The sequence below is a fragment of the Takifugu rubripes genome, chromosome 7 (genome assembly GCF_901000725.2).
Source record: "Takifugu rubripes chromosome 7, fTakRub1.2, whole genome shotgun sequence".
NCBI classification, from domain to species: Eukaryota; Metazoa; Chordata; class Actinopteri; order Tetraodontiformes; family Tetraodontidae; genus Takifugu; species Takifugu rubripes.
The window spans coordinates 13420404-13444063 of record NC_042291.1 but is presented as its reverse complement, the minus strand read 5'-3'; the positions used below and the strand labels follow the sequence as shown (position 1 = coordinate 13444063).

Sequence of the window (23660 nt, the reverse complement as noted above, 5' to 3'; positions counted from 1 at the left end):
CATCCCTCCATTGTGCCATACATCCTGCTCAGAGAGTCAACAGCTTTGCTCTTGAACGTCATCTGGTTAGAAAAAGCAGACGCTTGGGCTCTTTTATACAACCACATTATTATGTTAATGCTTTCCAGTAAGGAGATCTCCAAACCGAGGTTATGAAAGTGGTTCACTGTCTATGAGGTAAAATAGAACATCATTATCCTTCAAATCAGCTGCAGCAGAGTCCTCATTGATATTCAAAATAAAGATGAAAGAGAAGACATGATCATCAGTACCTCTAGAGGGAACATCCATCAGGCTCCTGTAAACACACTAAACAGAGAACACACACAGCACCGACATTCTCAAAAACACAGGCGCGTTTCTGTGATTTCCATTAAAGTCTTTATTTCTCTGAATATATTTGATCCAATGTAAAATCAAACATTTGAAGGAGAGATTTAACTTTCCGGCTAGCAGACCTCAACACCACCAAAATAAAGGAATATTAGAGATACATACCACATACTGACGGCTGGACATAATGTATCTTAGATTGAGATTTATCCAATAAACTGACCCAGTTTCCTAAATATTTTTTACTCCTTCCCGTGGAGCTTCTGAGCTGGTGCAAATTAACGCCTCTTCTGTGAAGCAAAAATCCTGTGTTCCTGTCAAATAAATGAGGACACGCGTTGACAATTGAACTTCACTTTAAAGTACGCAGGGAACAGTGTTCGTTTCCCTGGAAACACATAGTACCAACAATATAATGGAAGACTTTGGCTATTTACAGTTCACTGAGATGCTGTACTGTTAATGTAGGAGTCATCCCAGACATGCTGTACATTAGTTAGACTAACAGCCCCCAAACCCAACCCCATCCCCACCCCATATGACAAAGTGCAATTTCAGATTTCACCACTAGATGGTGCTTATACACCATATTGAACAGTAAAAAGAAATAGTGTGAAAATCAGATATTTTAGGAGGCCAGTGGCAGATTACCTGTGTCAACATTACTCTTTATTGAAAGCCTGTGTGTGCAACTGATCAACAGCTTGTTGGCTTTGCTGAGATAACTGGAATGGAGTGCAAGCCCTATAAAGGGATATTCCAACATTGTGGGAAGTCGGTCGTTTCCCCCCCCCCCCCAAATGCTGAAATCATTCCTTCAGGCTTCAAGAAACCATTTCATAGATTGGCTGTGCGGCCCGACGCCGTTCCACGCCCGTGTCTAAAATGTCAGGTGAGGTGATGGTCAACTGCCTGTAAGCAACAGTGAAAAAATATACAATCACACAACTCTTGAGAGGAACAGTCAGCGGGCAGTGTTTAGCCTGAGCGGTCAGACGGGAACAGAACAGTCTGGGTTTGGAACAAACGTTTTTTCCGGGAGTTTAGAAAAGTTCCATGGCTATTTGTAGCAGGCTGGATTATGCTTATGCGGCCAAATCAGATGAAATAACTGAAGCACATTCATGAATACAGGAGCAACACTCGAACTGACTGTAAGGTAGCGGGATCACTTGATATTGATGATGTCATGGAATGATTGGAAGAGGAGGCCCTGTGGCACATACAGTACATACACTACATGAGGATTAGAATATCTATACTCACACTTTACACTCTTTATAGGATACAATTTACTGTACAAGATCAATAACTAGCTGGATAATAAACTCTACATTTGTCTTTTTCTTTCTCTATATAGTAGCTTGAATCTGTCATCAAAAATAAAGATTCCCCAATGTGTTTACATTCCCTGCTCCGGTATATAATGCTTTCTGACAATGTTGGAGGCCTGAAGGCCGCGCAATGAAAAACAGTCAGTTGATTACTCTGAAAATATCTTCAACAGCTGACGCCACCACACCGCAGCTGGGTACATCAACAAAGTGCTGCTGCTCAAAACACACACACACACACACACACACACACACACGATCGTGGATGTGCACGCATTGTGTCAGGACTACAAAGAACCGTTCACACAGACACACACATAGTTTGACATATGCAGTTACACACTGTTCCTGAGTATGAACTGTACGATAGTATTTGACTGTAAGAAAGCAACGAGCTGTAGGGTCGGAAAGCTGAGCTGCACCAGCTTCTCTTCATTTAAATCAGGAAAAAAAGATTGAAGGCCATCTAAAAAGAATTAATGTCATAGGCAAACAGTGCTGTTTCCCACTGCGAGGTAAATGTGACGCCTTTGAATGTTGAGCAAAAAGTCTAACAGTCTATATTTTTAGGATTCTCTTTGCTGCCCCCAAGTGGCCAATTAGGCAATGGCCTAAACGGGATCGATGGATCCACAAAGCATCAGTTTAAACATCAGCTCCGTTGGGCATTGCTCGAATTGCGAGACTGAACAAAAACATTATGAAGCTTGTCCAGTAGAATACCTGCTGCAGGTCACCTTATGCAAATGTTATTAAATGTACTCACGCAGCACGAGAATGACCTTGGGAGACTGAACTGTGCTGATGACAAAGCTGTGTCTGACAGCCACTAGCAGAAAAAAAAAAGGTGGTGGGGGGGGGGACCAATAATGAGAAACAACTGGTGTTTTTGAAATACCAAAGGTTCCTCCAATCCTCCATAAACCACAAACAAAACAGACAGGATGAGAGTATGAGGTTACCCAGTTTGCATACGCCGACATTGGGTCTGTGCTTGTTGATGTGGTGAAGAGGAAGGACAGCCTCATCTGCACCCAAGCGGTTTAAGACATGTAATGAAGGAGATCCAGCTTATGATAGGTGACACAGAGTCCTACTGCAATTCATACAGAACAATCGCTCTGCATTCCTTTTTGCTTTCAGCATTGATTGCACTGACCTCGAGTGTGAAGGTGCCCCGCCGCAGAGCATCGCCTGTACCAGAATCATTGTGTGTGAAAGAAAGGGAGGGGGTGTTAATACAGTGTAAACTCTGCCGCTGTAACTTGAGGTGTGGGGGGGGGGGGGGGGGGGGGGGGGGCAGAGCACAACAGCGAACCACAGGTGATAAAAAGCTCAGTCTACATTTTGTTCAAGCACATTTCACTCCCAGCATTGGAGTGGCCCTCGATGCTGATTTTAACCTCCTGAGGGATGAAGGAGGGCCTGGGCAGGGTCGGGGGAGGCTCCTCCCTCTCAGTCTGGTCTCGCTCCGGAGCTGACCACCGTCTCTTGCGTCCCAGGGGTCTCTCTGTGTCGCCCATTTTAGCCGATTCCTGTCTTTGTTCTCTTGTCCTTGATTCTGCCATCGGTGGTCCACAGACCCCCTCTCCTTGTCCTGGAAACAGTCCCAGTGCTGGTGGAGGCTCCTGCCTCGGTCCCGTCAAGGGCTCCCTGGAAGCCTTCATGAGGAGGCCCCTGTTAATGAGTGTGCCATTCGGACTTGTGCTGTTTCTAACGGTAGCGTCCGCGATGTGACACTGGCCCAACAGCTGAGCACTCTTCTGGCTTTCCACGACGGAGCCGTTCCGAAGGCTGCGCAGGGTCAGCGACACGCACACGTCGCCCACACACAGCTTAGCGCAGGACAGCTCAAACAGCTCCGTTGTCCTGTCTGGGCAGCATGACGACCAGCCTTGCCCGAAGACGAAGAAGGGATACTCCACCAGCACCTCCACACACACCTGAAGCAGAGGCACAACAAAGTTAGGGACACCAGCCCATCACTGCAGTTCCATGGCAACGGTGGTGTGTGGGATACTTAAGACATGACATACCTGCGCTTTGAGCTCCCCTACTGAGAACTGTATGATCACCGCGTTGGGAGTCTGTCCACTGTCGATACGCTCCACAGTGCTGGAATCTATCTTCAGCTCGCTGCTAATCTCAGCACTCTGGATGAAGTCCTCCGTCTTCAGGTCCTCCACGCGCTTCAGTTCCCCGTCTGCCAGCTGGATGATGGAGCCTCGCATGAAAAATGGTGGAAGTGCCACAGGGGAAGAGGAGGAGGAGATGGAGGGAGAGGCTTGGATGGAAATGGGAGCGGAGACTGGAGCTGGGTTGGGAGCGGGCATTGGAGCTGGGGAGGGAGGTGCCACGACCACCGGGGAGGGGGTGGAGGGCAGGGCCGGCAGGGCCGGCGTCTGTGCTTCAGCAGGAGGTGGTTGGTTTCCATCTGTTCCCAGTAACTCACACTTGGAGAGGGCTGTGGCCAAATAGGCGTGAGGCATAGCAGTGGATATCTGAGGGGTAATGGGGGAAGAGAGCGTGGCCACCGTGTGACTAACCTCAGTTTCTGTGCCGTTATTAGTGCCACTGACGGGTATGAGGAGGGACTGTCCACTTGGGATAATGAGGTGCTGAGGTAATGCTGGGTGGTAGCCGAGAGAATGCTGGTTGGCGCTCGTAATGTAGCCTATTATGGGTGCTTGCGTGGAGGTATAAAGACCGCCGGGCAGCTCCTCGGGAATGGTGGTTTGGATGATTGTATGTGATGCGACAGACTTGACCACTTCTGAGGAAGAGATGGGGGTGAAAGAGGGAGATCTGGAGACCGGTCTTCCTACACCGAGGCCTCCTTTCTCAGTCTGCACGAAGGAGATCTTATTTGAATTGGCCTCACGGTCTGCTCCGTGGTTGTGCTGAGCCACCAAAACCAAGGAGGTCTGGAGGCCTACAGAGTTTTGTCCATAGTCTGCGGGCAGGAGGATATGTCTGGCCTCGTAGCTCTGGACGGGCTGATGGTTTGCAGGCTGAGCGGGAGCTTTGGGCTGCTTAACCACCTCCAATTCTCCATTCACTGCACTCTTAGCATGCTCGTCTGGTTTCTTTCCTGAAGATCCATCTGCATACTGAAGCACCAGCTGGGATGGAGCGAGGGTTAGTGTTGGAGGGAGAACAGCTGTGTGAGGCTGCAGCTGCAGGTGGGCTGTGGGTGAGGCCACTGGGTTCCCACTGACAGTCAGAGGCGTTCTGCTCTCCAGATGAATGTACTGGCCGGGGACTTGCGGTGTGCTAGGGAGAGAAACGGGAGCTAGCTCAGTGGGAGAGAGGCCTATCTGAAACTGTTGATCCGCCTTGGCATTGGGGGAGATGAGGGCTGCTGTGTAGCCATCCAGGTGGGGGCGCTGTCCGGCGGCAGAGTTGTGAGGGGCAGGGCTCGTGTTGGTGGAAATGATGTGCGAGGAAATGTAGCCGGCGTAAGGCCCAGAACTGATGAACTGAACATTAGGCCCCAGCTGAGCAAACTGGATGGTCCCGGTTTGCTGAGGGAGGGCTGTCGGGTAAACAGCAGGGAGGGGGGCCAGCGGCACTGCAGGAAGAGGAGCTGCAGAGGAGGGAATAGAAGGGGCTTGAATAGAGGATACTGTGGAGGAAATGGAACATCTGGGGCTTTCTGCATCCCTGGATTTGCAACGTTCGCTAGCTACACTCGCCAGCCACGCTAGGTTCTCTGTGTGGGGGCAGTCGGTCGCTACGTCAACTGGAGGCGTTTCTGTGGCTACCACCACTGGCCTCTGCTCCAGAGCCAGGATCTCACGCTTCTTAGGAGGCAGGCACCCATTACTTCGCTCCTGATTAGATTTCATTGTGTCGTAGTGATTGTGGTGCTACTTGATGGTCTTCTGGTCCGGTCTCTCAGCACCACTTCCTAGTTCTGTGCAGGAGCTGACCTCCCCGAGTACAGTGTTAGCTGACCTTTCCTTGTGTTTACTGCGGGACACTTCTAGGTTTTACAGCTGAAAAGATGCATCTCCAGCCCACTAAATGAGCCAGGCGAACTTCATGAGGTATCATTTCTGACCAGTCCACCTTGTGCACAGCGTCAGCAGGGATCTGATGAGAAAGAATAAAAGCTATATCAACTCAGACATTGAGATTATTATTCAATTTCTATTGTTTAATCATTTAAAAAAAACAACGTAACAATACATGAAATCTTATTTTTGGTATTTCTGTGTTTTGCCACCAGGTGGTACCAGGGACCACATCCTCTGACTTGTGTTGATCTGCTGCTCTAAAGTGCCTCATTCGAAGAAATGACAGCGTCTAAGCCTCTCCCTTCAGAGTGTGTGTATAAAGCACTGTCACTAAGTCTTTTGTAGCGCCACTCAGCATGCAGGAGACTAACTGATCCTTTAGAGATTAACTGTCCCTAAAAGCGTGTGCGGCCGTATTGTGTTACTGTGCCAGACAGATGTTTGCGTGGCGTTTGTGTGTCTGGGTGTTTACAGGTGCTTTTTCCTTTCTTCAGGCACTCTGGTCAGAACACAGAGGACAGATTAGCATCCTCAGAGGAGCCTGTGCTTGTGCCTCTAACACTCCCCAGCCTCGTGTCGAGTCAGTGGAGCTGCTTTAAAAATCCACCTCTGGGCGGGAATTCTGGGTCAAAGGGCGGCGCCGCAGTAGAGCTCGCAGTTGTTTGCAGAAACTTCTGTAATTAGCATTCTCCGTTAGCGTCAGCAAACCCTGTTAAAATATTTTAACAACGGTGTTGGGCTGCATCCCGTTTGAATCGTGTTTCAAAGTTCAAGGGAATACGCCGTGGTTCGGTAAACACTGAATGAGTCAGCCTTCGGAGAGTTGAGTGTAACAGCACACTGAAGATTAGGTCGGCCCACAAACACAACAAGAAATGGGGAGAATTACTGGAATTGAAAGCATGTGAACGACTCCCTCATGGAAAGGGCGGCATCCGACGGGCCCCTCAGTGCAGCAGGACCCGAAACACCCAGGTGTACCTACCGTCGCAGCATAAAACCCCAACGCGATAACGTGTATTGCCTCGTTTTGATTTTCCACTGGATAATTCCTGAAAGCTTATCCGAGGGTCACTGCACTGCACTGTGTTGTTCATTAGCCAGAGGCAAAACACTGACACACTGCACGATGCACTTTCACACATCCGTCCATTCAGTATTCCAATTCCTACATTCCATTCAAAGGAGCCGGGTTATTTCACAGCCGTGCATTGTATTTCTGTATTAAAGGGAGGTACAGCAGAGCGGGCAGCCATGGACATACTGTATGGCGCCAAACAAAGCAGGCGAGGGGATTAAACTAAAAAGAAAGAAACATAGAAGGTGACCTTGGTCAGTAACTAACGCTGGCTGTATAAAAAGGATCCTGCATGCAAAGAAAAATGTGCAATACACATAACATCACGCGGTTCCATAGATCTATCAGACATAACAAAGGAGTAGAGCAGCAGGGGGGAGAGAAACGGAGAGTGAGAGGGAGAGGGAGGAGTGAGAGAGGCGATCTGAAGTGACTCTGTAAAAGGGGGTAAAGGGGTGAGAGAAGGAAAAAAGATGGGTGATGCGAAAGAGGAAAGAAAACAGGGAGAACGCTGCCTGACCCATATTGAGCAGCGCCTGCAGCATCAGAGCAGCATGGCCCCCACCGTTCTGAGAAATCCCCAATCAGGGACGCGGCCGCCACTACAGCCGGAGCTTCGGCGTGCGACGCCTCCCGGTGGCAACAACCGTACCCTCAGCAACACAGTAATGACATCACATCTGAGGCGCAGGTACTTAATGTGATTGTAGCAGCGCTGCGAGACAAAGCCGGCGCGCGCTGGCACAAAAGCACACCACCGCCTCTGCACACACACACACACACACACACACACACACACACACACACACACACACACACACACACACACACACACACACACAACCATGTTATTCCTTTCCTTACATGACCTGTAGACAACACTCCCTGCACACAGTCTCTCTCACACGCGCACACTAGGCTCAGACGCACAGCAGGAGAAAGCCTCTGCAGAATTTCCAACACCAGCCTATTAATAGAACGGTGACACCTACAAATATGGAAAAATATTATGAAGAACAAAGGCCAGGCCAAGCCGGGGAGCCGCGAGTCAATCCCCAAGTCCGCCGCTGTCACCTCTGAGACATATGTAGTGATGACAACAGCGGGAGGGACGGGAGGACAGGCTCCGTGTGAGGATCACCGGGATGCCGTTCAGCTCAGACGGTGATAGAGCAACCACGCATTTGATCCGCTTCCATACTTCCACATGGGGGAGGAAAAAAGAAAAGCTGCATGCAGCGGAGACGTAGCGTGCATCCGCTGTCAGAGTGGGCACAGGCGGACACAGCAGTCAACAGCCCCTCTAGCTCCCTGCCTCTCCTCCATCCACCTAAGCCCTGCATCTTCTCTCTCGTGCCGTTACACCAATTGATCCCCTTCTTCTCTGCAGCCGAATGACGAAGGGATGTAATAAACGGGGAGGGGGGAGCAGAATTGGCCATTATGTGTCAAGATGCTGATGTGGATGCGCGAGTCGAGGAGATGCAGTTGGGAGAAACCTGTTGTCAACACTGCTGCGGGTTAGGGTTCCTGCTACGAGACCGGCCGCGGCTACACAGTGAAAACCCTGCACAGCGAAGGGCTATATATAGAAAACAAAAACATCATTATCAATCGGAGCAGTGGTGTGAAACAGGGAGGTGGGGGTTACTATGGCAGATACAACAGCAAAAACAGCTATTCACAGCAACCAAATAGCACCCTACACCCACAGACACAGGTATTTTGCTCACTAGTCAGATCCAAACAGTGTCGTCGTCGTCCCCCCCCATAGTCGCCCCCCCCCCCCCATAGCCAAAAGAGCCTTTGTACTGCCCTTTCTCACCAATGCCTACGCCTTTAAGGGGCGGACCTACCGTGTGGCAGACTAAAGCAGACAGTAAGAACAGGCAGTGGGTTGAGGCTGTTTGTCTTCACAATCATGCACCGCTGCCCGACACACTCCAATCACACTAAACACGAGCAGGGATGTGCATGCAAGCGAACCCCCCCCCCCCCCCCCCCCCCACCTCCGAGAATGCCTCCACTGGTTTAATCCTACTAACCGGGACTGTGGTCAAGCCTCCGGGGGGTGGGGGTTAGAATGACAGTGTAGTAGCTGAGCAGCCGATACTATGCTACATAACATAAAGACTAGAGACAGCCCCACCACCGACCACCCCCTCGTCTCTCCCCCCCTCCACTAGTTACAGGACTAAGAATAGCTCACCAGTCTCTCCACAGCCACCGCTTGCACAGCATGTCCAGAGATTTCTTCCTGCTTCTGTGTGTGCACGTGTGTGTGTACGTGTATGTCCTAGGACTCCTCTTCCTGAACCTTTTCTTTTGTGTCGCTCTCCTCCGCTGGAGTCGCCCTCCTCTCCAGCTTTGCCCTTCCTCACTGGAGTCTGGTACGGAGGCTCTGCTGCCCCTGATGGTAAAGGAAGTCCCCCCAACACCAAACCCTGCATTCAAGGCTGCTCCATCGTGTGTTATGCAAGGCCACCAACCAATGCAAAGCCAGCTCCTTCTCTGCCTGGCTGCTTCTCTCTCTCTCTCTCTCCCTTCCACTGCCTCCCTCCTCTTCCTCTCGCTGTACTCCACTGACACAGCTCCTCCCCCAGCCAGCCTCATCAGCCGCATCAGGTATTCATTCAAAAAAAACACACTCTACTTGGCGTAGGGCCCAGACTACGCTCACACCGAGAGGAAGAGGAGGGGAAGGGCGCCACAGACAGGGAGGGGGGGGGGTGAGAGGTGGGAGGGAGGGAGCTTGAAATTCAGAAAGGCTTTGCTCAGACAGATATACGGTGTGAGTAACTGGGGTTTTCAGAATGGCACACGCACGCATGTGTGCAGTAACCAAAGCCGAGGGATTGTAGGCATGCAGAAAGCGTAAATGTCAAAAGCTCTTTTCACGCGTTTTCTTTTTTGTTCTTTCATTTTTTTATTATTCGCAGAGACAAATCTCTGTAATCTGCCAAGCGAGCCCGGCCTAAAATGAGCCTGGATGCAGCTGCAGAGCGACTTTCAAACCCCGATCCTCCAACCCAGCAGCCCCGGGCTTTTATCACTTTATCCTGGACAGCAGACTGGCTGTAAGGCTGCAGATGGTGGGGGGGTTAAACCACCAGGTATCTGCTTTCCTGCAGAGCGAGGAGAACATCCCCTCCACTGACACCTCTGGGAGAAACACAAGCACCACAACAAATAATGCATTGTTACTATGACAAGCCCACAAGGTGGTATGAGAGCTCAGGAAGCTCCGTAAACCTTCTCACTGCTGTAGGTTAGAGCATGCCGACACACCCCCAACACAGGAGAGCAGAATGCGTTGGATGCTGTCTTTGCCACAGGGCTACACCTTCAACGCAATATTCATGTTTCTCTCCCATCGGTCTAAACAAATTCATGTCAGAAAATAGGTTTTTGACGCCACCGAAACAACTTCCAGTTCCATCCTGAGTGGAACCGTTTAACATTCGAGCACCACTGGGCTTCCTTGACATTTGGATGGATCAGAGTTATTCTATAGTATAAGCTGACATCAAGTGCCTCGCAGCATTTAAGTCCTGGGTTCGATTCCTGCTGCTCCTGCAGCCCACCATTAGGTTAAATCTGCAGTAGCAATAAATGGATGGATGACACGTATTTGTTGACAGATTTTTCCAGTTAGATACTTTGATTTCCAAGCAGAGAGAGGGGCGTGTTTGCATGTGTTTACCCACTGTGAGCTCAAACATCTAGAGGCTAAGGTACAAGTGCAGCTCTGCAGAGTGCGAGGTGCCTACTGAGAGGGAATGCTGCAAACCACAACAGCGTGCGTCATGTTACAGGCACTAACTACCCAAAACGACCTCTTACTCACCTGCTCTTACCTATGCAGCCTTCAGTAGAAAACAGAATGGAAACTCAAGTGGCTTCCAACTGTTGTAGTAGGTGATTATACCGCACAACCTTTGGGGCAAATATTCCGATTTACGTTCTGGGGGAAAGTTAAGCGCGCCGACAAGGCTGAAAATGGAATCGCGTTACCTCGAAAGCGCCCAGTATCCAGGCGCGACCTTCCGTCCGCACCATGATGGTCTGTGGAACTCACGTTCCTGTCATGCTGCAGGCATGTCCAGACATGTAACACTGGCCCTTACACAAACACGCAGACAGGAAAGTGCGTAGTGAGCCATTGGACTTTAGTCTAAATAGCCTATGACGTCATTTTTCTTTTTAAAAAGGGTGAAACGATTTGGAGACGATCCGGATCTTATCACAAAGGCAATTACAGTGCAGTATACTACTATATAGTACTGTATACTACTTGCTAATTAAATATAGCTTTCATTAAAAGTTTCCGTTATTATCAAACTGTGCTTACATAAATACCCCTGAACAGCAGACAAATGTTTGCAGCTCCTTAATGAAAACTGTGGTTCTCAATAATGCTCCAGGAAATCAGCTTTTATGAGCCAATGAGCTTTTATGGCTTTTATGACATCTAAAAATTATTAAAATGCCAATATTAATGTGTTTGACCTCACGTGACCTCTTTTAAAAGCTTGTGAAATGAAAGGTAAAACTCGAATATTGAGGTCACATGAAATTTCAGAACTTGCTTTTCAGGAATATTTTCAGAGATGGAGCAGCCTGTGGGGAAATATTATGCCTTTATTTGAAGGGAAAGCGAGGTGTGGCTGTTGGGGTTGAGAGGGCAGCTGGTATCCGCGCAGGAGGTAAAATACACCGGCTCTGCCCCGACTCCACCGCCGAGCCCTTCGGTATGGTGGCGGCGGCGGAGTGGTGGCCACACTGCGCGGGTAATGTGGGGAGAATGTGAAAGTGCTTGCTGCCATGGCAACAAGGCAGCTCCACAGCCTCTACAGTCCCCACTAAGAAGGATGGGTGGCAACGTAGCCGCGGTGGTGTAGCATGACATGCTGAAAGGGGCCATTGAGGGCCGGTGGATTCAACAGTTAAGAGAGAGCAGAAACTGTAGGCAGAGGAGCTGACCTGGGAATATCAGACAATGTCAAAGCTTCTGAGTCTGAGTGGAAACTAGTAGCAGTATGAGTGTAGGCCTTAAATACCCTTCAGTGTTGAGGTCAAATGTTGGGACTAAATGTCATTTATTTCAGTGTGTTTGTTTAAAAAGTTCCCCTTCTCATGTGGGAAGGGTTAACATATCCCTCCACTGATTTTACGGTAGCTTTCACGCATTGCTCAGCCGACGCTCTGAATCCATGTTCGAAGACTTTTCATTCAGCTGAAAATAGCAAAGCATTGCTATCACAGCACTTAAAAAGCCTAAATAATTGGGTGGAGGTGACATGTGGAGGACAGCCACCGGGGGAACAAAAGGTCAACTTCAAGGAAACAAAAAAGATGTCAAATGAAAGCATAACACTGTCCAACCAGGAAGACAAATTCAGTTTATTTAGTCATTTTTGTTTTTCAGGACCTGGTCAGAAATATCAGAACATCAACTTATAACCAGGACATTAATATTATGAATACAATAAAATTATGAACCAATAACTGAACTGAAATTGCCATGAATTACACAATCTATCCATGTTGAGGCTAAACAAGCTTAAATCTTTTTTTTTTTAAATATCAATACTAAATACACATATGCTGCTGTAAGTTATAATATATATACTGGTCAGTGAATGACTGATTAATAAAAATAATTAAAACCCAAATATGTCGTCAATGACCTTAAAGAACCCCCTGCTTCGCTTTCTCCAATACTAACTTTAAACGATAGAGGGCGCACAACGTAAAAGTCCAAGATTTAATGAGAAAGAACGAAAGAAAACGACCCGTAAAATCTGGATTGTGTAGTATTTTCGAATCCTTTTCAACTCACTTTTTTTACAACCCTTTTCTCTCTAATTTGGCTTCAGTGTGTTCAGTTATGATTAATTTTGGTGGTATTGCCAGGTAATCCTCAGACCAAACCGGCATCAACACGACAATAGTTCTCTTGAAAAGAGGGAGATGGGCTGAAAGCAGATGAGTCACTTTTTAAAAACCTTTCAGTTCACCCTCAGTCTCACACGTCCTGTGAAACCAGGCATTGTGTTACCCCGGAGCAACATTTCATGAGATGGAGGTGAATATGTCTCTGATAACCAACACAGGTTGTCTTGACAACCATATTCAAAAATCAAAAACTTGAAAAAGCTCACAGTTGCATCACGGTAGCCTGTACCGATGCTGCATCAATCACTCGGACACTAACAGGCCCTCCAAAAGCATCATTTATTTACATACCAGGCCACTTAAAGCAGCACATCACAGAATACGACTTTGTTCTCTTAATACCAGCCGTCAAAATAGTCAGCGATCTGACCCATAACCTCTGTCCACGTGTGTAAATTGCATTATATTACTTTCATGTGCTTTTCTGACACGTGGTGTCAAAGCATGTGTGCGTGTCCCCTGTCAACAGCTCCTGTCTTTATCCCCAGTTTCCCCTCCAGCGAAACCACAGCTTATAATTACTGATTCTATTTGAGAGGAGGACGCCTCACAGCGGCATTTCAGTCGGCAGCACCTCCAACCGAAACATCTGCAATCTGCCTGTCACGGAAGCTGCGACGTGGGTCATTTCAGTTCAGCCGGGTCCAGACTGTTTACGCCACCATCTCTGACCTCTGTTCAGGCTGACACATGGCTGACAGACAAAGCTGCGAGGCCTCTGTGCTGCCTGTAGAGATGACTCTCTTGGACTTAGATCCAGGATATGTGGCAGGAAGTTGATGCCGTATGTCAGCCCATGTGGTACTGGAACTAGGTTTAAGTGTTGCTGCTTGGAAATGAGAGAAATAGTGTTGGGGGAATAGAATTTAGACCTAAAAATGCAGTCTGTTGTGTTATTGCGTTTAGTTCCATCATATCCACTTATAACCAACATATTTCTTGTATCTTTTAAATAGAAAAGAGGTAAATAGGTGGACAGAAATAACTGAAATGCAGCTTGGCTTTTTTATTTAAAAAAAAAAAAAAAACTTTCCCTGCATGTTCTCAGAGGCAACTGACATCACACTAATACGAAAATAGATTACAAACTGGCCTAAACCTCCAAATAGAGCTCCTCAAACTCTCGTGGGTGTACAGCGTAGTGATGGTGGATAGTGTGTCAGCCCACGCATTTTTCAGTTCTTCCCTTCATGACTAAGAGTTACATTATTCCATTGCCTACAGTAATGGCATGGTGGAAGGCAGCAGCATGTGTTGCTGGAGGCGTTCGCTCTGTAATTTGGGAGTACCATCTGCGACTGTCAGCTGAAACTGCCACTTACTGGACCCAACACAATCAACGAGTCAACATTTGGCAGCAATTGGAGCTTCCACTGTCCCCTCCATGGACCACGCACACCAGAAAGCAACAAAAGTGGGAGAAAAGTCTCATTGAATCAAGACTCGGGGGGGAATAATCGTCATGGCAGATGTTATCATCCTACACACACACACACACACACACACATACCCCCTCGGATTTGGTTGCAGCTTGAGCTCCCCCATGGCGCGTCAGTCCTACGTTTTTCCAAACAATGAACACTAGGGGGCGGCAAACTCGCTTTTCAAGCGAACAATAACAAAGTTAAAGTTTGTCAACTAGTTCAACTACCAATGGTAATCTTCAAACACATGGCCGTAGCATAGAGTCAATAATTTAGTATGATACATATCAAATGTTATAAATCGGAATTAAACCATTTACAGAAAGATGCCCCGACTCAAACAGCTAGAGATTAACTTAAAAGCAAACAACAATATATTAAGAGAATCACATTCAAAGTTGTCACACATGAACTGTTTATTCACACACATGCTGAGTTAAAAGTAAAGAGTGATCAGGTTGACATTTTCTCTTCATAAGGCACATCAACATGCCTTAGAAACAAAAGTGCTTTGGCAGCTGCTAAAATTAATGCATGTCCCTGCTGCCATCCAAGCACCATTACAAATATTACAAATACTCGACTTAAGGTGATTAACGGCATTAACAGGTGTGCTGCATTCCAAATACTGAGTGACGCAGGTCATTCGTGCCTAGACTGAACCACTAAAAGAAGCAGGACAGTGTTTCTGAAAAGTAGAATACACACGTTTTTTCCTTTTAAAAATACTTTTACGTTTCTTATACAGAACAGTGAAAGCAGCAAGTAGACAAGTTTATAAAAATACTGCATGTGTCCCAGATTAACAAAACCCGTTTGCGAAGGAACCAAAGCCGTTTATACTGATGTGTATCAAACTCTGGGCAACCACTTTAGTGATCCTGCATTTTTGGACACTGTCTGGGCTCTGCAGCCGTCGTCTTTGTCATAACAATGCACAGAAACGCGACTCCTCTGCATCATCTGACTCTGGAGCGCTTTACCACAATAGTCCCGGCAACCATATCATACACAGTCCTGTTGTGCTGGAAGAAGAGAAGCGTGATGAAGGCTGGGAAAAAGAAGGCAATTGAAAAGTTCTTGTTCAAAGCCCGAATGGCCGATCTGTAGGAAGAGACAGAGATCAGTCGGACTGAAAGAGGAGAGGCAGGAGAGAACCAAAATACACAAGCAATTGAATATCAACAACTCACGCAGACAGGGACACATTAGTTGCTGGCACCACAAGTATCCTGTCAGGCTGAACCAGAACGGACGAGTCGCAGGTAATGACTCGGAGTCCGACGAGAAACTTCCCCGGAGTGGCGCCTCCCGCCCCCCAGATGCACACAATCTGGAAGAAGGAAGAGTTGCCACCGAACTGCATGGGAGCATTTCAGTATTTTCATTTGTCATCAACTGACCTCATAAAAACACACTAATATCCGGTACACAAGCGCAACCAGCATCATTTTCTGCAGCTCTTCCATCGACGTGTCCTCGTCGATTTCCTCCACGATAAAATGCATGGCAAACTTGGACACATCCCTAAAAAATCAACAGTTTTTCTGTCACATCTCTAAAAAAAAAACCCCACTTTCCTCAATATATTTTTGGGTTTTACAACCAAGATCTTATTCTGATCATCCTTCCTGTGTGTGGCCTTGAATCCCTTTATCCTCATCAGTAACCTTTTACTCAAGCTCTGCAAAGAAATACAAGAAATAAAAACTTACTTTATTCCACTCAGGTGCATTATGCTGATGATGATGGTCGCCTTGATGAAGAACAATATGAAGAAATCAACCATCTCAGCCAAGAGTCTTTGGAGAGGTGAAGGAATGTTGTACTCCCGACCTGGAAGACGGAGAAGACTTGAGCTCAAATATATCATTATTATATGGGATTTTTGGTTATGTTTTGTTGTGGTCTGTAAGATTAGTATGGGCCAAATACAAGTGTTGCAATCTATTTTGTCCACAGTTAGCTCATTTTGTAAACCCGGATCGATATTAGGGATGTATGAATAATGAGATCGTTCAAACTAGTTCTGATCCGAGAAAGAAAAAAAACCCCATTACGTTTGAGATGATGTATACGGTTTAAAAATGTTTGCCAGACGTTCGGACTAGCCGCGGTTACCTTGTCTGAGTGCATTTCCATTCTCCGGAGGTAACTGCTGCGGCTGAGCGGTGACAGGAGCCCCGCCGGCTGCACCCACCGCCCGGGCGCTTTGTGAGCTAACACCGGCTGGGTGTGACGACAACGCAAGGCCAAACGGGCCGTTGTGCCAGTTCTGTGAGTTGATGTCAAGAGGCACCGTCACACCGGTCGGTGACTGCAAAACGAATGGACAAGGCAGGGCTGCTGCCGCCGACAGCCAGCTCTGCCAGTTCACATATCCGGTGTAGTACTGCCACATCCACGCCTGCAGCTGCTCACAGTATTCTGTCGTAGTGAGTCCTCTTCTACCATTTTTATTCTGTCCAAGGTTATTTCTGTTTTTTGTTCTAGCGGTAACCGTCTTGATAAGCGAATCGACCTTGTTATCAGTCGGTTTATTCTTTTTGTCGTCGACTTCCATGTTTGTGTTTTCTGTGTCAGCCATGTTTGATGATGGCGTTGTCTCACGTACGACGCTGGCACAGATCATTTCACCTGGACGTCGAAATTTTAAAAAAAAAAATGCGATTGGCGACAAACCTCAGTTGTTCGTGCGTAATTCTTAGCATTTGTTCATTTCAAGGGTCAGTTTGTGTTTTTAAAAGTCGAAATTTTGCGCAACTGTCGTTTGTCGCGTTTATCAAAGGTGTCCACACCCGCTCTTATGTCACAGTGGTACCGTCCAAACAGTGCGTGTAGTTTTAACAGTCGACCGCTTGGGGGCGCCAGCTCCGTTTGATGGGAGCTGCATAGGATAGATATTGTGCAATTACTTTAAAAGAATAAAAGCATGAATAAAAATGTTTGATGTAAAAATCATTGGGGTACTAACGAATGCTTTACAACGTTTTAAGATATTACACCTATCTATTGGTTTTATTCCTTTCAGCAAGACAGCAAAAAAAAGTGAATTGAAGGACTCTATTTTGATTCCTGGCCCTATATTTTAAAAGATTCAGCTGCTTTCCTTGCAGCACCATATGGAGCATTCCACTAAAACCTAGGAATCTTTCAATTTGGGCTTCAACCTACTGCCCCAAAGACTTAATTAAAACCCATTATGTGCACTCACTTGCCCCCACCTCCCCTGTATATCAGAGACAAGAGGCTTGCCATAAATGAGGTCAGCATTGTGACCCCCAGCAGGGATTTCACCCCCCCCCATGTTCATTGTCCTTGTTGGAACAAGAAGCCTTTATTCACATTTTAGGTTCAAATCCTCAAGAATGGCTGCATTATGTAATCACAATAAATCTGAGACTGTCAAACCACATGACATGTTCTGATTAAAGGAGTAAGCAGGTTTAGGGATTGTAATCGAAGAACACCCGACTTTGAAAAGATCAGCTTCCCCACAAGATAACAAAGTCTGGGATTAACTGGTGGAACAGACCAGGGGTGGTAGAACTCCTTATGTTAAAGCCCCACAAGATTAGCACAAGTACAAATGTCTCATTTTTCACAATTCAGATTTTATTGACGAGACAGAAGACTGAAAAGATCAAACTCTCTCATATGTCCTCAGTGCCACAACATCATCTGCGATGCATTTCTGTTGGCATAAAGAATAAAAATTAGCCACAACGTGAAGGTGCAAAGATGACGGATTGAGGCTCAAAGTCTTACAGCGGTGAGTTTTCCATCTTGAATCTCTCGTTCGATTGTAGTTTCCTTTCCGTCCCACTTCTGATGTTGTACAAGTTTGCCGTTCTCAAAGGTGACGACGGTCTGAGGGAGAGATTTGACTGTCAAACATCAGAGGCAAACTGTGCATCCTTGTTTCATTAGGAGAAGGAGATGACCCACCTTGGTGTTCCGGCCATCCGCAGTAGTCTCCTCGAACTCTTCGGTCAGCTTGAACTTGATCTCTGTAGTTTTGAAAGTGCTCTCAGACTTCATGGATATGAAGCCATCATCGCCCATGCTGAACACCAGGTTGGGCTTCACCATGTTGCCCATTTGCCTGGTTGCAAAGTTCACACCTAGAACGTAAAAGCGACGATCAATTAATCCAATTCCACACCGACAACGAGCACGAATAAACTTACCGATTGTCTTCATGTAGTCATCAAAGTTATCGCTGGAAACCAGAGTCCAGTTGCCCACAAACTGCTCAACCATGGTGATGATGAGAAGGGTGATGATCAGACTCAAACACGAAGGTTTTCAGTTCCGATGGCTGAAATTCGGCGATGGACACTGAGAAGTCGGACAAGTTTGCGCATTTAAACCCTTGTTAAGCACGTGCCAGAGCCAGAAGCACCAATCAAGAGCAGGTGCAGCCGTTGCCATGCAAACAGGCAAGGGGGCGTGTCTTATCAATCAGACTCGCGAGCTTGGTATCATAGACTTTAATATCGTGTGGGTGTCAACGTGGACTTTGGAATAATTTATGCAAAGTGTATGTTTCTGACTCAAACAGAAACCCAATTAACTGCTGACCAATTTACTGATTTGTCCCACGACAGCATCCTCATGCGTTTGCGGTCATTGTAATGCTGGTTATGGTCGGTAGGTGGCGCCTTTGAAAAGCAAATTGGACCCAGGCAATCTTTGTGTAAATTTAAATTCTTAAGAAGTTTATTTGACTTCGAGGACAAGTAAAGAGCAGGGAAAGCTAAAAATCTACAGGTTTTCTTGTTTATTGTCCACCTATATTTTGTCTTTACCTGGTCAGGTTCAATACAGACATGCAGTTTACATTGGCCTTTGTTCAATTAAGTATAGATATCTACATACACATACATAATTAAAACAATAGACTGACTTTCTAGCAAAAGGCACATTGATTTTTGTTTTTTTATAGTTATTCTGTTTATCTTTTTCAAACATTAGTGACGTTTTGAGCTTTATGGCTATGACTCGAGAGGCTAAATATGGGCAAAATTACTCCCAACACATTTCTGATTTAGAGCGTGTCTCCCTCTAGTGGATGTGCAAGTAGATTACACTAGATTGTTTGAATTCTTGGTTTTCTCCCTAATTTTCAGATAAACTTTTGCTTTACACCCCCGAGTTATGTCTGAAATTTGGATGCCTAAAAACAAACTGCATTTTCTACATAAGTTGACGCAAACTTGTAAGGTTAGGAATGTTTTTATCATGACACGGTATTTTGTAACCATTCGTTAATATAATGATAATGATATAGCTACAATGTTTTTAATTGTTTTGACACAGTGCAAAGACAAGGGAAAGTAAAGAGGTTTGAATAATCTATCAGGATAAATTAGACACTTGACAATTTCTTGATGATTTCAGAAGTAGTTCATAGTAGATGATTATCATTCAGGAGGGATGGAGGGAGGACAAATATGTCTCCAAATCACTCCAAAACGACAGGCCTGGTAAGTCTGACGCTGATCCTGGCTCGGGGTTGAAACAAAAACAGATGATTTATTACCCGTTTACTCTGGCAGCCTATATTTATTGATTGTAATATTTGATTTCATGGTGTAAATGTAATATTTCCTTCTGAGCGTTGACAGAGAAAAGAAGGACAGACATATACAGTATCTTGGAGCACTGTTTACCCACAAATAAGCCGATTACGCCTTGTTCTGTCACCCGGGGAGGGGGGGGGGGGGGCTTTCTGCACACGCAAGTGCCATCCAGCAGGCGCAGAGCCCGTCGACTGAACGTGAACCCTCGCTGGCAGCCGCAGAGAAGTCCGTTCCTCCTGGTTTTCATCAACACTTCAGCCCCCATTGATGAGAGAACAGTGGCGGTGGACAAAAGCTGTATATACTGTACAAACACAGCCCTGAGCGGCAGCACACTGACTCATTCTTCGGTGTGTGTGAGAACGGAGGGGGACCCCTTTCAACTCCTTTGTGTTGGTGTCTGTCAACAGTGTAGTTGGAGGCAGAGCCCATTGTGGCGGCCAGTGTTTCGTATTGACACAGGGCCTCGCTCAGCTTGTTCCCAGGGTCCAACCTGAGGACTCATGAATAATGGAGAGAGAATCCTCGGGGCCAAAAGAGTTTACAAATCTGACTTGCCTCATTATTAAGCAAAACTAGCTTTGCATGGCGGCAGGTAAAACAGAGGTCATGGCCGTCGGCGTCGACGGTGAACTTTAGATGCACGTCTGTGCATCCAGTGAGAGCGTCTGAGACGCCGCTGGTGCTTTTGACAGCGTATTTAAACCCCACGTTGTCAGGAATTTGTCACTTTTAAGCGAGTCTCCATTTAGTCCTTTTCTGCTTAATCAGTAACTCTCTCTGAAATAATAATTACATTTTTTACCTCTTGTTGCTGCTGTTATCTTGACTGGTAACATGCATGATGATTGAGGATTTTCTCGATTAAATTGAACATCTTTTTTTTTGATGATCTTGCACCATCTTGACCTTGTGACCTCGGGCCCTTGTATAAAGTTTTCAATGACACACATTAAAACAACCCCCCCACCCCACAGCAGAAATAACTCTTTTTTTTCTTTTCACATTAAAAAAATCAGTTTGAACCTTTGTAACAAACAGTGACTGGTGTGTTCCATTGCTGGGGCTGTGACGTGAATCACTCTGAATCAGGTATTCTCTATGATGGGCCATGCCAGGTCCTGTTCCCAGCAGTTCAGGACATCAGCTGCAGAGAGGCTGACATGACCCGAGCTCTGAGCACTCTCATGGGCCCTTTTCTGTGGCTGTTGATGAGGGGGAACCACAGGCTAGGGTGGACTTCAATTGCTCTGCTTAGCCAGTGTGTGTGTGTGTGTGTGTGTGTGTGTGTGTGTGTGTGTGTGTGTGTGTGTGTGTTCGGCAGAGGTGAGAGAGGTTGCTTTCGCCTGTGTGCTTTGAGCTTTTTCATGCTTCCTTGCTTTGATCTTCCCTCTCATCCGTTCATCCCACACGCTCCCGGCGCCTCGGGCTTCTGGTTTACAGCGCACCAACCACAGGCTTGGGGGGCGGGGGGTGTGTGGGGGGAGGGGGCGGCGTAGGTGCCTCTCACACAGACACTGCTTGTTCTGTCCATCCAGGGATGGGAGTGTTGCCCGTCGGGGCACAGTCAGAGTGCAAAGTGCAGTGGGCGGGAGGGAGGGGGGGGTTCACCGGGAGCTAAAGTGCTACATACTGTACAGTTCTATGCTGCTCTTTTATGTTCTCTTAGATCACCCCCACCTCACTCACCCCCACCCCCAACAGTGGGCTTGTATTCATGCATGAAAAACAACTGCAACAGTGCTGGAGGGTGGCCCCCTGACCCCTCACAACATGGGAAAGTGCATCCGTCGGCTGCAAGTTATATAAAGCCTCCGTCATGAGAAACTTCTGATCAATCATTGGGCCCGATGCCGCCCGTATCCCTCACGTGGCCGTCTGTCTGTGTCACAGATCGTTTTTGTAGAACGCACGTAGGCACACACTCGGGTCCGCAGAACCCCACCTGCTGAGCCCAGACGGGGGCACAAAGGCGGCGGTGCGGAGCAGCACCCCTGATTGAGGATTAATTGGAGGGAGGGGGTTGAGCATTTACCTTTGTTTAGACATGTGGTAAGTGTTAGGCTGTGACAATTAACTCGGCCATCTCAGCAGATGACTGCTCTTAATACTTCATGAGTGGCGGGGGGTGGGGGTGGGGTGGGGGTGGGGTGGGGGGGGGGGGGCTGCAGCTCCTGGGACTCTTGTTTCAATATTCTTGTAAGTTCTGCTCGGACTTGTGGAAATCCTGGCGTGGGACGCATTTGCCGTACTTCAAAACGTGTCACACGGCCCTTTAGTGTCACCTTATTTTGAGGTTTAAATACTTGTGTGTGAGCAGAGGACGATGCGTAGGGATGAAGGGTGGAATTCCCAGCAAACTTGGTGCAAAACTGGTGCGTGTTTGTGTGAGTAGGGGAGAGAGAAAGAGGAAGAAAGAGCAAACAGGCTGCGCTAACAGGCTTTCTGCAGATCAGTGGCAGTTTGACTGCAATGGAGAGTAATGGGGCTGGCAGGGCGGAATCAATTACTGGCCACAACAGATTTTCCCACAGGTCGGAGCTTGGGAAAGCAGTACTTTACTGCAGCACAGACAGCTGGCACAGAGTCTCCACTGGGAAAGGAGCTGGTCCCAAAAAAAACAAACTTCTGATACGCCATAAATTTACCTTTTTTTTCCTCGTCTCTTTTTTATTTCTATGTCAGGTGCTGTCTGACCAAAAACAGGTTTGAAATGATTTAAAACACAATAAATCTCAACAGTGACCCATTGCACACACGCAGAGAATATTAATATTTAACTTTTACACAAGGTCTGCACGACATAAATCGGGAGATACGTTTAATTAAAACCTCAACATCAGCCTCCACACAGACACAGACTCTATTGACATGCAAACAATGTTTTTTCCTGTGTTAACACAATGTGTGGCCTTAAAAGCAGCCTCCAGTCTCTGTGGACATCATGTGCTGTCTCCTGTTGCGCTTATTTGGGAACCGGTCTTGTGATCTGCCTTCCCCCCATTGTGGACTTGGACAAGTTAACTGATAATGCGCAGTGTGCTGGTAAACCCGACGGAACAATGCAATTGTTAGGGGTTCATTACGGAGTGCCCGCCATTATGCAGAAACTGATGTTTCATGACTCACGCATTCTCAAACCAGCCGATGAGATATCGGAGTTCAAAGTATTGTCTGAGTCTCACCTTGGCGTGTTTCATGGCCTGTAATTGACGCTAAGCTCTGTAATTGCCAGCTGGGGCGAATTGGTGGGACCTCGGCGTCAGTGACTGGCTGTTCTCTGACAAAAGAGGGGGTGAAAAAAAAAAAAGATTTTTTAAATAAACAAAAAAAATTCAACTAAACAAAGAAACGAGGAAGTTAACACATCCTCCCTGGCTTTACCTATCTAAAAACACGAGAATGGACACCAACAAAGGCAGGAAAGTAAAGAAAGAGAAGGCGGGTATTTTATGGTCAAACACTGGGAATGGGTCTCAGGCCTGGTCTGGTCCCTGCCCAATATAGCGCCTGGGTGCGCGAACCAGGGGGGGAACAGGCAGGAAGCTGGGAACCATAGGATAACATTGTTGTATGGCGGTAGTCTGGGAGACATTTCCCTCAGTCGGACAAGTTATTTATGACCAGTATGGGTGGCATTTTCTCTGTCTTACACAAGATTAAATACCTCATATGGATGCAGCAAAGTGGCTTTATTTCTACATGAAAAAGATTCTCTCTCTCTCTTTCTCTCTCTCTCTCTCTCACTCTCACACACACACACCAACACTCAACACACAAATGCAAATGTCTGTCCGGCAGTTGTTGAGTGACAGCTACGAGATGTCAGCAGGGTCTGCACACAGGATGCAGGCGAACGCCGTTGCTGTCCCAAACGGTCGGCGTGGTAAATCAATCCTGAAGGGCGGGTATGGACGGAGGCTGGTGGA

The 23660-nt window shown here is 47.0% G+C and overlaps 3 protein-coding genes across 9 annotated transcripts; all 3 read right to left on the bottom strand.

Annotated features, from left to right (window-relative positions):
* Positions 1-362: 362 nt before the first annotated feature.
* Positions 363-10899, bottom strand: LOC101075149 (ataxin-1-like). Of its 6 annotated transcripts, XR_003888986.1 has the most exons (5): positions 8974-9370; positions 3704-5762; positions 2827-3610; positions 2630-2695; positions 363-647 (listed from the first exon to the last, which is right to left on the bottom strand). XR_003888986.1 is itself a non-coding variant. In XM_029838991.1 (3 exons), exons 2-3 carry the CDS (start codon positions 5513-5515, stop codon positions 3008-3010), a joined length of 2415 nt encoding a protein of 804 aa, XP_029694851.1. In that variant the 5' UTR covers positions 5516-5762; positions 10779-10899; the 3' UTR covers positions 363-3007. The 6 variants fall into 6 exon arrangements, 3 of the variants coding, with proteins under 3 accessions (XP_029694851.1, XP_029694852.1, XP_003966214.2); XR_003888985.1 differs by having other exon boundaries at positions 2630-3610; XR_003888984.1 differs by having other exon boundaries at positions 363-2695.
* A 3638-nt stretch (positions 10900-14537) lies between these two features.
* On the bottom strand, positions 14538-16947 carry LOC101075371 (protein FAM8A1-like). Its single transcript, XM_003966166.3, has 5 exons — positions 16268-16947; positions 15862-15982; positions 15550-15673; positions 15340-15479; positions 14538-15250 (listed from the first exon to the last, which is right to left on the bottom strand). The coding sequence occupies exons 1-5, from the start codon at positions 16776-16778 to the stop codon at positions 15106-15108; spliced, it is 1041 nt and encodes a 346-aa protein (XP_003966215.2). The 5' UTR covers positions 16779-16947; the 3' UTR covers positions 14538-15105.
* Positions 16948-17740: 793 nt separating this feature from the next.
* fabp4b (fatty acid binding protein 4b) lies at positions 17741-18515 on the bottom strand. Of its 2 annotated transcripts, XM_003966092.3 has the most exons (4): positions 18337-18513; positions 18095-18270; positions 17915-18016; positions 17741-17840 (listed from the first exon to the last, which is right to left on the bottom strand). In XM_003966092.3, exons 1-4 carry the CDS (start codon positions 18407-18409, stop codon positions 17790-17792), a joined length of 402 nt encoding a protein of 133 aa, XP_003966141.1. In that variant the 5' UTR covers positions 18410-18513; the 3' UTR covers positions 17741-17789. The 2 variants fall into 2 exon arrangements, with proteins under 2 accessions (XP_003966141.1, XP_029695234.1); XM_029839374.1 differs by having other exon boundaries at positions 18095-18515.
* Positions 18516-23660: the final 5145 nt, after the last annotated feature.